This window comes from Cetorhinus maximus, chromosome 21 (genome assembly GCF_964194155.1).
Source record: "Cetorhinus maximus chromosome 21, sCetMax3.hap1.1, whole genome shotgun sequence".
NCBI classification, from domain to species: domain Eukaryota; kingdom Metazoa; phylum Chordata; class Chondrichthyes; order Lamniformes; family Cetorhinidae; genus Cetorhinus; species Cetorhinus maximus.
In genome coordinates this window covers 71150135-71163331 of record NC_135899.1, presented here as the reverse complement: position 1 = coordinate 71163331, position 13197 = coordinate 71150135, and the positions used below count along the sequence as shown (strand labels likewise).

General features: G+C 39.3%; 1 protein-coding gene across 2 annotated transcripts in view; it reads right to left on the bottom strand.

Annotated features, from left to right (window-relative positions):
• Positions 1-13197, bottom strand: part of LOC144695980 (macoilin) — a 91794-nt gene that overhangs the window by 53513 nt on the left and 25084 nt on the right. The window contains exon 2 of one of the 2 annotated variants that reach the window (XM_078567121.1): positions 1277-1314. The exons of the other annotated variant lie outside the window; for it this stretch is intronic. Within the exon in view, the coding sequence (XP_078423247.1) occupies positions 1277-1314 (38 nt within the window). The remainder of the gene's footprint in view (positions 1-1276; positions 1315-13197) is intronic. 2 annotated transcript variants of the gene reach the window in all.

Here is a 13197-nt window from a genome sequence, read left to right as displayed (position 1 = left end):
TAAGTCCAACCAGTTCATCTAAACTATTCTTAAATGTTCGTATTGCTGTCTGCTTCAATAATCCACTCTGGTAATGCAGAGTCTGTGCTAAGCCAAGTTTTTCCAACTCACTGTCATAAATTATTAAATTCAATTTTGTATCTTTTGTATCTCTTTGTTCCAGACCATTCAAATCAATCTATTTCTCCATACTTTGCCCTAATTCTTCATAACTTTAAACACTCCTATCAAATCATCCCATAATTTCTGTAATGAAAGGAACCCTTCATATTTGCATTTCGACATAACAGGCAGCATCCTAGTGAATCTTCACTTTACCATTTTTTGTGTATTGCTGAAAGAAAGAGACATGCTGTCAAAGCTTTTTGTTTTGCACTCATCAGGACACACACGGGAATACCAAATTTCAAAGGGAACAATAAGTTATACTGCATGAGAAAAGGGTACTGATTTGTAAGTGGACTCTGAATGGTCCTGGCGTTGCCATGGAGAATGCACCAGGGAATATATGGCAACACCTCCACCAGAGTCCACTTGCCAACCAATCAACACCCTTTTTCATGCGATATAAATTTATTCCCTTTGAAATTTGGTATTTTTACATCTGTCCTGATGAGTGCAAGATAAAAAGCTTCAACAGAATGTCTCTTTTTTCAGCAATACTTGCATTCTGTACTACCAAGCCACTATTTGCACCATTTCTATTGCCTCAACCTACTCCTATAGCTGTGGAACCAAAAATTGCACAATACTCCAACCATGCTCTTATTAACATAATAAAAATAGAAAAGGGCGAAGTTCTGACAAAGGGTCACTGACCTGAAATGTTAACTCCGTTTCTCTCTCCAGAAATATTGCCCAACCTGTTGAGTATTTTCAGCATTTTCTATTTTTATTTCAGATTTCCAGTAATTGCAGTACTTTGCTACATATTAGTGGTCTTACCTAACATCTAATATAGATTTATCTCAACTTATATTCTATACCTCTCTCCATTAAACCAAGTATGCCATCCTTCCTGTTAAAAATAACAAACACTAGCACTGACCATTATGTCCTAATGTTCTGGGGCACTTTCAACTTTTTTGTGAACCAAAATACAAAGAAACCTAGCTATAAATCAGTCAACATGTGCAAAATGTGCACTAGAAGACTATACTGAGCTAACTAGCAAGTATGAGTAGGGCTTCAAGTAAAATTTGAAACAGGAACTCACTTTTCAAATATATATCAACAAAAGCAAAATACCGTGGATGCTGGAAATCTGAAATATTACCAGAAAATGTTGAAAATACTCAGCAGGTTTGGCAGCATCTGTGGAGAGAGAAACAGTTAACATTTCAAGTCTGTGAGCTTTCATCAAAACACACTTTTCAAATGTCAGGTAAGCTTGAAAGATTACAATAATATATAACATCCACTTATTTCAATATTTCTCCCCCTTGATATTTTCCTGTCAATTTTCCACCCTCCTCTTGTTCTCTCAAAGAAACATATTCCTATATATCATTTAACTGGCACTAGACACCCTCTCGTGCCTCCTCCAGTAGCCATTGTCATGCAAACAACCTTGACAGCAAATCTCAGCAGGAGATCAAACATGGAATGCATCACAACTGAGCCCAATTTGTCTTTACACAATGTCCACATGTTCATCCTTCAAGAAGCAATTCATAAGAAAAAACTCTGCAATCATATCAACAATCAGGCACAAGAACACTGCCTGAAATTCCAATCCTTAATTCAGTGGTGCCGAGGGCAACTGTAGCATCCCGATTGCTGCTCCAGCTGAGATCAGTTAACCTAGCAGATATCAGGATCAAACTTAGAACCTTCCTACTCTGTATAACCTATGTACTCTCTGTCTTAACCATCAGGGATTCATTTGATTGTGCTTTTTTGTTAACCCAGTGAGTCCAAAGTGAGGAAACTGGCTGAAGAACTTAGTGACCCAGATGATATAAGGGAAGTGAAGTAACATGCATTAGAAATGGCTAGACTAAATCTTCTTGTAGTATCACGACAGCTATTAACTCTTATTTCACATTGTCAAATTTGTTAAATGATCTGATCGAATGGACAGTTAAAAAGAAATTCATGTTCAAAAACACACAAAATAATCATGACCTTAATTGTTTGAGATAGTTTTTATGTTTAAACCTGATATCAAGACTCATTATTTACAGGAAACATCTGATTTTTGGATACCTCACATTTTACTCCTGAATTCCCATTTAATGGCCCACATTTCGCTGTGAGCGACAAAGGAATGGCTTTTGTCATTCATCTCATGAACAGTTGCTCAGAGATTCTGTTTGGGCTTATCAGCAGAGATAGCCAGTTTTCAGCTATCTGATCCAAAGTGGTGTGCTCTACAGGGCATCTGTGGTATATATGGGCAGGCCAAACAACAGGAAGGCTCATCAACCAATCGGATTGAAGAATCCTCACTGAAACACACACATTGCAAAGCAGCAAGTAAAAACAGGAAATATAAATTACATTTAAATCATCATACTGGAAGTAAAACACGGATTGGGACCTGCACATGAGATTAAAGAATAGGCACAAAAGAAAAGCAAAAAAAAGTTTCAATATCTACAACACTAATTTTCCTCTAGGGAATGTGCCTCTGCATTTGTTTAAAAAAAAAATTTCAGGCCCAGAGAGGTTGTTCATCAATAATTATCATTTATTACACAATTTAAATCTGTTACGCCCGATTACACAAGCCCTAATTTTTTCATCTGTTTTCAGTGTGAGAATTGCAGGTAATTAGCCTATATTCATGCCATTACATTGATCTCTGTACCGATACCATCAGCAAAGATGGCAACAATGCAGCCTGTGGGGGAGCTGTACATGACTGACATCAACTTTTGGATTTCCATGTTTACCGGCACATGCGTGGATGCCAGAAGTTGCTATCAGTTTTATCCTGTAATATCCAGTCTCACTGTTATTAGTACAGCAAAATCCAGGCCAACAAGTCAGACAGCACATGCACACACATTACAGAATATACATTGAGTCAACTAGCCCTAGCATGGATGAAGAAACCTACATTTTGTCAATCAAAACCAGTTCTACAAAACAAGGAATACTGTGCTGATGAAAAAAGAACAAACAAGCCTTTATCTCTAGCTTTGTAGCTATTTGAATATAATCAAAATGAGGTGCTGTTACCTTTGTACAAAATAATAATATTCTAGTGTTATTTTGATGGCTCTTTGCTGCAACTAAATGTTAAACCAGTCATCTCATATTTGTGCTTATAGTTGCTGTACAAGTGAAACAGCCAATGGCAAAATTGTCATGGTACATCAAACTCAGTGTCTGCAATACTTCCATTGTGATGATGTATAGCAATGGGAATAGTTTGCAATCTTAGAATCATTAACTAAGTAAGGAATTGAAATGTTAGCAAACAATGCTGGAATAATACATTTACAGTAATGGTCTCTTGAAGCCAAGCTCTTGTGGTCTCAAAAATCCATAAGATTGTTGGAGGAAGATGCAAAGATATATATACACACTTAGGAAAGAGGTTGCATCCTCCTGCATCAAGAGTACAGATCAGCTTCCTACAACCCAAAACCACATTTAGAAATATATACAAAGAAGTTTCCCGTCAAAACTGTTTTAGCCAATTGCTTTAAAGAGTTGGATGAATATCTGGTGAGTAACAAGCGGTGGGTTATAAATTCAGTCAGGGATGAACCAGCTATATTTTATGAAACACAATGATTCCAGTCTTGTTGGGATCAACAAAATATTAGCTGTGATTAGGATTAATTAGCATATTAGTCATGTTAGTTCAATATCCTGGATTGTTCTTTGATTTCATCTAGGAAGCAGATTTAATGAGCAAAACTGATTTACGACTCCATATAGTAAGATATATGTTAAAAAAAACAGAAATTGAGTACGAGACTCAATTTTAAGCTCATACAGCTTATTTACAAAGTTGTACTAGTGAATTTTTGTAATTTCAGATAATTTAATGCAAAATATAATGTCAGTTAGGAAAGTGTGTAGATTGTTTGACATTGGCATAAAATTTGTTTTAAAATTTATATCATATTCCTAAGAATTTAGCTCAGACATTTCATCTGCTGTATTGTACACAGAAATACATGGTATAGACATGGCCATGCGCCTGAACAGATCAATGGCAGCATGTATGCCCCATGCAAATCTCCTATTATCTTACTTCATTTCATCTTATCAACTGATCCGTCGTGATTCATGTGTATTGTAGTTGCAGGAAATTAAGTTTTTATTCACATTAGATTGGTGTTACAAATCATAATAAGGTAATTGGGTTTTTGTGGTGTGGTTTGTAGCCAATATTTCAACTCTGCCAATGTTGTTGGCTGCAAGGCCACAAAAATAGAATTCCGGTTAAAAACTAATGCAAGCTACACACATATTTAGCATTATTTGATGCAATTGAAATTCAATTAAAAGCTCTAATTTGTAATTTGTAAATGCAATCATTTTCCAGTTCAATGTTTTTTGGGGTACAAAGCTTTCACCTGTAATAAGTTCAACCAACCAGCAAAAATGAAACTTGAGGGTTGGATCTTGCATTAATTGCATTCAAATGTTCTACAGTGATAAAATAATAGCTTACTGCACACCGACTAGAACTGCTGCAGGAGTTTTCAGGGGACTAAACTAGTCATTTATATTAGGCTTTGTGGAACAAATTATTTTTTATTTGGCTAATAAATTGAAAATACTGCATCCCTGCATCAAATTGGGTAGCTAATGAAGCCAAGTTTAAATATTTTATTTAGATAATTTTACTAAATTAAATTTACTAATGCTGTAAAATTGTTTTGATTAATAGAAGATTACTCTCAATAAGATATATTCAAAAATACAAGCATCAGAGAGTAATTAATGGGTTATCACAGCTGACAAACTAAATACTACACATAACATTGGAAAACCTGACCAGCATTTGTTCATCTTCACTGCCGAAGCACAAGAAGGTTTAATGGAAAAATTAAACCTCATTATTTTGGCTTGATTTACACAGAAGTGTAATTTCCAATTCAGTTGTCTGCAGAAAAGATCACTTTACAGCTGGATAAAGTTCAAAGTCATCAAAATGAATTTTATTTCTTGTGGGGAAAAAAGAAACCATCCAATGCAAATCACCAATCATCCAATGCTCAAACTGGTTGCTGCATTCACCTATGTAACAGCGTGACGGAAATTCAAACGCAGCCCATTAGGTTGTAAAGCAGTTTATGATGTCATGTGCTTATGATAGGAACTATATAAATGCAAATTATTTCTTCAGGCAGAAGACTATTACAATGGTCAAAATAACAATTAAATGTTATTTCAGTCAGGAATATACGTTTCAGAGGTCTGAGGAAGTTTTTCTGGAATCACAGCTCCAATAACATCGTATTAAATTTTATAGTTAACTGATGAATATATCATACAATGCTTTTGTATTTCATTGTATATCAATGAAGAGTGCAGAAGGGTGTGCCAGGAGCAACACCAGGCATACCTAAAAATGAAGAGTCAACCTGAAGCTACGAAGTAGTGCAATATCACTACTTGCATGCCAAGTGAACCCAAAACCAATGGATTAGATCAAAGATCTGAAATCCTGCAACATCCAGTCGTGAATGGTGGTGGACAATTAAACAACTAACCAGAAGAGGCAGCTCCAAAAATATCCCCATCCTCAGTGATGGGGAAGCTCACCGCATCAGTGCAAAAGACAAGGTTGAAGTATTTGCAGCCATTTTCACCGAGTTCCGATTGGATGATCCATCTCAACCTCTTCCTGAGATCGCGGATGCCAGTCTGCAGCCAATTCAATTCACTCCACATGATATCAAGAAACAGCTGAAGGCACTGCATACTACAAAGGTTATGGGCCCTGACAACATTCCAGCAGTAGTACTGAAGACTTGTGCTCCAGAACTAGCTGCACCCCAAGCCAAGCTGTTCCTGTACAGCTACAACACCGGCATCTACCCAGACATGTGGGAAAATTGCCCAGGTATGTCAACAAGCAGAACAAATTCAATTCAGTCAATTATGGCCCCATCAGTCCCCACTCAATCATCAGCGAAGTGATTGAAGGTGTCTTCGACAGTCCTATCGACAGCATTTACGCAGCAATAACCTGCTCATTGATGCTAGTTTGGGTTCTGCCAGGGCCACTCAGCTCCTGACCTCATTACAGCCTAGCAAAATTGAAGTCAATGGGAATCAGTGGGAAAACTCTACACTAGTTGGAGTCATGCCTAGCACAAAGGAAAATGGTTGTGGTTATTGGAGGCCAATCATCTCAACCCCAGGCTACAGGACTTCAGGGTAATGTTCCAGGCACAGCTATCTTCATCTGCTTCATCAATTACCTTCCTTCCATCATAGAGTCAGAAATGGGGATGTTCGCTGATGATTGCACAATGTTCAGTGCTATTCACAAGTCCCAAAATACTGCAGCAGGCTGTGCCCACATGCAGCAAGACCTGGACAACATTCAGGCTTGGGCTGATCAGTGGCAGGTAACATTCATGCCAAACAAGTGCCAGGCAATGACCATCTCCAATAACAGAGAATCTAAGCATCTCCCCTTGACATTCAATGGCATATCATTGCTGAATCCCCCGCTACCAACATCCTGGGGGGGTGGTTACCATTGATCAGAAGCTGAACCAGCCATATAAATTCTGTGGCTGCAAGAGCAAGTCAGAAGCTGGGAATTCTGCAGCGAGTAACTCACCTCCTGACTCCCCAAAGCCTGTCCACCGTCTACAAGGCACAAGTCGGGAGTGTGATGGAACACTCTCCATCTGCCTGGATGAGTGCAGCTCCAACAATGCTCAAGAAACTCAATACCACCCAGGACAAAGCAGCCTGCTTGATCGGCACCCCATCCACCACCTTCAACATTCAATCCTTCTACCGCTGACGCGCAATGGATCAGTGTATGCCATCTACAAGATACACTGCAGCAACTCACCGATGTTCCGTTGGCAACACCTTCCAAACCAACGACCTCCGCCACCTAGGAGGTTGAGAGCAGCAGATGCATGGGAACACCATCACCTGCATGTTTCCCTCCAAGCCACACACCTTCTTAACTTGGGACTATATTGCTGTTCCTTCATTGTCATCAGATTAAAATCCTGGAACTCCCAGCCTAACAGCTCTCTAGGTGCGCCTGCACCAGATGGACAGCAGCGGTTCAAGCAGGTGGTTCACCACTACCTTCGCAAGGGGAATTAGGGATGGGCAACAAAGGTTGGCCTTCCCAGCACGTCTAAATTCCATGAAGAAATTAAAAACCCAATTTTATCGATCAGATTTCTGTCAGATCAATAATTTTGCTTTTTTGGAGTCAATACCCAACTAATTTATATAATTACTAAAATAATCAACCACTGTTGCCGAATTTAGCAGCTGCCAAGATATTAAGCAAGACATGAAATCGGATGAACAGCATGTTTACAAGCAAGTTTCAGCTGGTTTATGCTACATTTTTCAGCCAATTCCCAGCTAAAGACTAATTATGCACATCAGTGCTAGATTCCTTCCAAGAAAACCAACAGTTGGAGATTGAAAACCACATCAAACTTAGTACAGTACTATAGCATAAGAATGCTAACCGTTCAACAATTAGAGCTATAAGACACTATGACAAGGAAAGCTTTATTTTACAAAACACGTGGCAAAGTAAACAAATTACATAAACCAGTGTTATTGCATACATAGCCTGCAGATAACCAACATTCTTCAACACTGCTCATAACAGCCTTTCTGCCAGTTATTTAAATATGAAATTGGTCAAGATAAATCATGTTCATCATAACCCAAAGTAGAAAATATTTCACCAAAAAGAGTAGACTGGGAAATAAATTAATGGTGAGACAGTAGATAAACAGTGTTAGACATTTAGGAAAAATATTTTATCACTATTAACAAAGATGTATTCCAGTGAGAAAGAGTCTCTCTATTAGAAGAGGGAAGTATCCATAGCTAACGAAGGAAGTTAAAAATCATATAAAATTGAAAGAAAAGGTATACAAGGTTTGAGAAGATCAGAGGTAGACCAGAAGATTGGGGAAACCAGTAAAGGGTGACTAAAAAAGGGTGAAATAGATTACGAGAGTAAACTAGCAAGAAATATAAAAAGCAGGCAGTTAGAGCTTCTATATAAAAAGGAAGAGAGTAGCTAAAGTTGGTCCTTTAGAGAATGAGGCTGGGGAATTAACAATGGTAAACATTTTTGAACAAGTGTTTTGCACCTGTCTCTATGGTGGAAGGCACTAAGAGCATTCCAATAATAGTAGAAAATGAAGGCAAAAGGGATGGAGGAACTTAAAACAATTTTCGCAAGACGTAAAAGTACTGAGGAAATGAATGGAACTGAAGGCTGACAAATCCCCTGGACCTGACAGCCTGCATCCTAGGGTCTCAAGAAGAAGTGATTGCAGAGATAGTGCATGCATTGGTTGTAATTTTACAAAATTCCCCAAATTCTAGAAAAGTTCCAGCGGATTGGAAATCCACAAATATAATGAGCCTGATTCAAAAAGAGGGAGACAGAAAGTAGGAAACTATAGGCCAGTTAGCCTAACATCTGTCTTTGGGAAAATGCTGGAATTCATTATTCAAGAAGTAGTAGCTAAACATTTAGAAAATCATAACGGAGTTAGCATAATTTTGTGAAAGGGGAGTTGTGTTTTAAAAATTTATTACAAAGTTTTGAGGAAATATTGAGCAGGGTGGAGAAAGGAGAACTCGATGCAGTACATTTGGATTTCCAAAAGGCATTCAATAAGGTGCCACATAAAAAGTTACTGAACAAGAGCTCATGGTGTTGGGGGATGATACATTAGTATGGATGGGGTACTGGCTAACGATCTGAAAATAGAATTGGGATAAATGGATCATTTTCAGGTTGGCAAACTGTAACTAGTGGGTGCCAGAGAGATCAGCACTAGGGTCTCAACTATTTACAATCAATATTAATGACTTGGAGGAAGGGACACTGTTTCATTGCCAAATTTGCTACTGATACAAAGATAAGTAGGAAAACAAGTTGTGAGGAAAACAGTCTGCAAAGGGATATAGATCGATCAAGTGAGAAGGCAGAAATTTGGCAGATGGAATATAATGCAGGAAAATGTGAGGTTATCCACTTTGATAGGAAAAATAGAAAAGGAAAATATTATTTCAAGAGAGATTACAGAATGCTGTGGACAGAGGGATCTGGCTGACTCCATACACAAAACACAAAAAGGTGGCATGTAGGTACAGCAATTAGGAAGGCAAATGGAATGTTGGCTTTTATTGCAAGGGGGATGAAGTATAAAAGTAGGGGATTCTTGCTGCAACTGTACAGGGCAGCAGTGAGACCACACTTAGAGAGCTGCGTACTGTTTTGGTCTCATTACCTGAGGAGGAATATACTTGCATCGGTGGCAGTTCAGAGAAGGCTCATTAGGTTGATTCCTGGGATGAAAGGGTTGACTTAAGAGGAAAAGTTGAGCCCATACTCATTGGGGTTTAGAAGAATGAATGGCGATCTTATTGAAACAAATAAGGTTCTGAGGATGTTTGACAGCACAGGTCGAGAGGATGCTTCCCCTCATGGGTGACTCTAGAATTAGAGAGTTATAGTTTCAAAATAAGGGGTTGTCTATTTAAGACAGATGAAAAGGAATTACTTCTCCAAGGGACATGATTCTTTGGGATTCTCTACCCTGAGAGGAATGGAGGATGGGTCATTGAATATATTCAAGGCTATGATGGACAGATTCTTGAATTATAGGGGAGTCAAGAATTATGGGGAATATGCAAGAAAGTAGAGTTGAGGTCAAGATCAGATCAGCCATGATCTTGTTGAATGCTGGTATAGGTTTGAGGGACCATATGGCCTACTCCTGTTCCTATTTCTTAATTTATGTTCAGAGCTAAAATGAGGTTGTAGCTTAATAAATCAACAGAATAAAAGTTAAATTAATACCTGTTTGGAAGTTATGAAGTATCTAATCATGCATTTTCCATCTATGAAACTGCCAAAATGAAATCTAATTTCAATTTTGCAATCCAATGCTCCCACAGGTCTTTTATAGAGATGGGCTTATAAACCTAATCCACCACTTCCAAGGTAGTGAATTTTATTGAAACATGTATAACAGGATTTATTCCATTTAAATAAGAAAATAACTTGCAGCCAGTTACCAACAAGCTTATGTAGCACTTCTAATGTATTGAAGTGTCTTAAGGTGTTTCACAGGAGCATTATAAAACAAAATATGACACCATGCCAAAAAAAGGGATATTAGGTCAGACGACCAAAACATTGGTTAAAGAGATAGATTTTAAGGAGTGTCTTAAAGGGGGAGAGTGCGGTAAAGAAGCAGAGAGGTAGGGGGAGGGAATTCCAGAACTTAGGGCCTAGACAACTGAAGGTGTGGCCATCAATGGTGGAGCAATAAAATTTAGGATGCTCAAGAGGCCAGAATTAGAGGATTGCAGATATTTCAGAGGGCTGCAGGGCCGGAGAAAGATTACAGAGATAGGGAGGCGGTGAGGCCAAGAAGGGATTTGAAAACAAGGATGGGAATTTTAAAATCAAGACATTGCTTGACCAGGAGTCAATGTAGGTAGGTGAGCAGAGGGGTGATAGGTGTACAGGACTTGTTGCAAGTTAAGACATGGGCAGCGGAGTCTTGGATGATCTCAGGTTTATGAAGAGTAGAACGTGGGAGGCCAGATAGGAGTGCATTGGGAGGGGCAAAGAGAGCATGAGGGTTTCAGCAGATGAGCTGAAACAGGGGCAAATTCAGATGATGTTACAGAGGTGGAATTAAGCAGCCTTATTGATCGTGTGAATATATGAAAAGGGTAGTTGATCTCGGAGTCAAATGTGACACCAAGGCTGCGAAGAGACTGGTCGCTTCCGGAAATCTGAAGAAAGCTGTTCTCCCATCTTTCACTTGACCTTTCTGCTAATAAGGTTTTTCAAATCTGATTTACTTTCCAATTTTTCCCATTCACCCTCCGGAGGTGTCAACTCATACTGGCCATGAACACCCAAGATGATCCAACAAGCAGACTATTCATCAGTGAGGGGACAGCAACCATTCGTAATCCTTTCATTCATCCACACACAGGCACTTTCCAATAAAGGTTAGTGGGTAGCAATTAAGAGCTCTGCATGAATTTTGCTCTTCCTAATCCAGAGACATTGAGCACAACTGAGGTGCTCCCGCCAATCTCCCAGCAGAGACAAGTGATCATAAGACTTCTTTTCACCCATTTGATTAAGAATATGAGTGTGATAAGTTTACCTATGAAATCAATAATTAAATGTCAGCTGTGGCTCAATTGGTATCACCCTTGCCTCTGAGTCAGGAAGTTGTGGAGTCAAGTCACAGTCCTGGACTTGAACACAAAACCCAAGGCTGATACTCCAGTGCAGTACCAATGGAGTGCCGGATTGTCAGAGGTGCAGTCTTTTGGATGAAACGTTAATCCAAGATAATCCATCTCGGATCCCATTGCACTATTTTGAAGAAAATGGGAATTATCCCCAATGTCCTGGCCAATATTTATCCCTCAATCAACATCGCAAAAACAGATTATCTGGTCATTGTCACATTGCTTTTTGTGCGAGCTTGCTGTGTGCAAATTGGCTGGGCATTTCTTTCCTACAACAGTGAAAACACTTCAGAAGTACTTCATTGCCTGTGAATGCAAGCCTTCTTCAACAGGGTAGCTGAATCTTTTTTAAGAAAGTAGAAACTTAAAAACAAAATGTACTGAATTTATTCATGACACAAATTGCTGGGAAACTTTTTTTCTAGAAAAAAGACAGCAGGACATTTTGTAGAAGTGAAGGGATCATTTTGAAGAAAGTAGCTAATACATGATAAGCAAAATATTTACACCAATCTTAAAATTTAAATCTTCCATGTAAAGATTTTTTCTGCAAAGCACATATACACACTCCCAAATTTCACAGAAAAATGTCTTGCTTGCTTATAGATTAGTAATGCTACAACTAAGATGTCATCAATGATCAGCCTGTTACATTTACCGAGTTTCTTTAATTGGACAGCAATCAGGAGAGGAAACCTTGGCGAATTTCTTCCTCTCCTGACACAGGGATGCTGAGGCTAACATCCAACCTCTGAGAACAGCATACTCAGCACACATTGGGGATGTTCCTGGCCTGTGGCCGAGTTGTTCACAATCTTGACCAACTGGGTTATCAGATGGTCTCAAAGAAATTGTTTACCATAAGCATAGCAAATCATTTTTTTTTGCAATTTCAAGTCAGAAGCCCTAAACCCCCTTTACCACTTTCAAACTGTAGCAGTAGTGAAAAAATTAACTTCAAAGAAACATGGCCACAACCAACCTGAATGTCCCAAGCAGTCCACTTTGTCCCCAAACTTGTATGAGGACACCACACTAGTAGGAGAATGGATTTTATGTTAACTTTTTATCTCATGTCCAGTAGCTGGGACATTGACACTCTCTTCAAAAAAAAGTGGTGCAAATTTTGTTACAGTCCAGATAAGAATAAACAGTGCACAGATGAAGGGCAGAATTTTGCCCTTGGTGGGCGTGCGGGCCCCACCGGCTTGGCGGCGGGCAGACAGCCGACCCCCGCTGCCGAAACGGGGCCCGCCGCCATTTTGAGTGGACAAGCCAATTAAGGCCCACCCAGCTGCCTTTGGGGGGGAAATCCCCAGCTGTCAAAGTGCGCTCTTTTGTGCATGCGTGCGAAAGAGCACACTGCTCCCTGAGACTAAGGGCTGTCTCAGGGAGATTAGTGACTGTGCACAGAAGTTAAAAAATAGAAAAATAAAAATATTATTAACATGTCCCCCTCATGTGACAATGTCACACGAGATGGGACATGTTAATAAAAACGAGATAAACTTTATTAAACTTTTTAAAAATGGACATGAAACCTCATCCCGCCAGTGGATGAGGTTTCATGTATTATCAGGAGCCCACTGGGGCTCCTGGCCTGCCCGCCAGCCTTAAGGTTGGACGGGCAGGTCTTTAATGATCTTAATTAGCCTGTCAATGGCCTTAATTGGCCATTGACAAGTCGGCAGGCGGACAGCTGATTTCGCTGTCCGCCCGCCTTCCTAAAAATTTAAAGGGACTGGGATGATGTTGGGGGTTCCT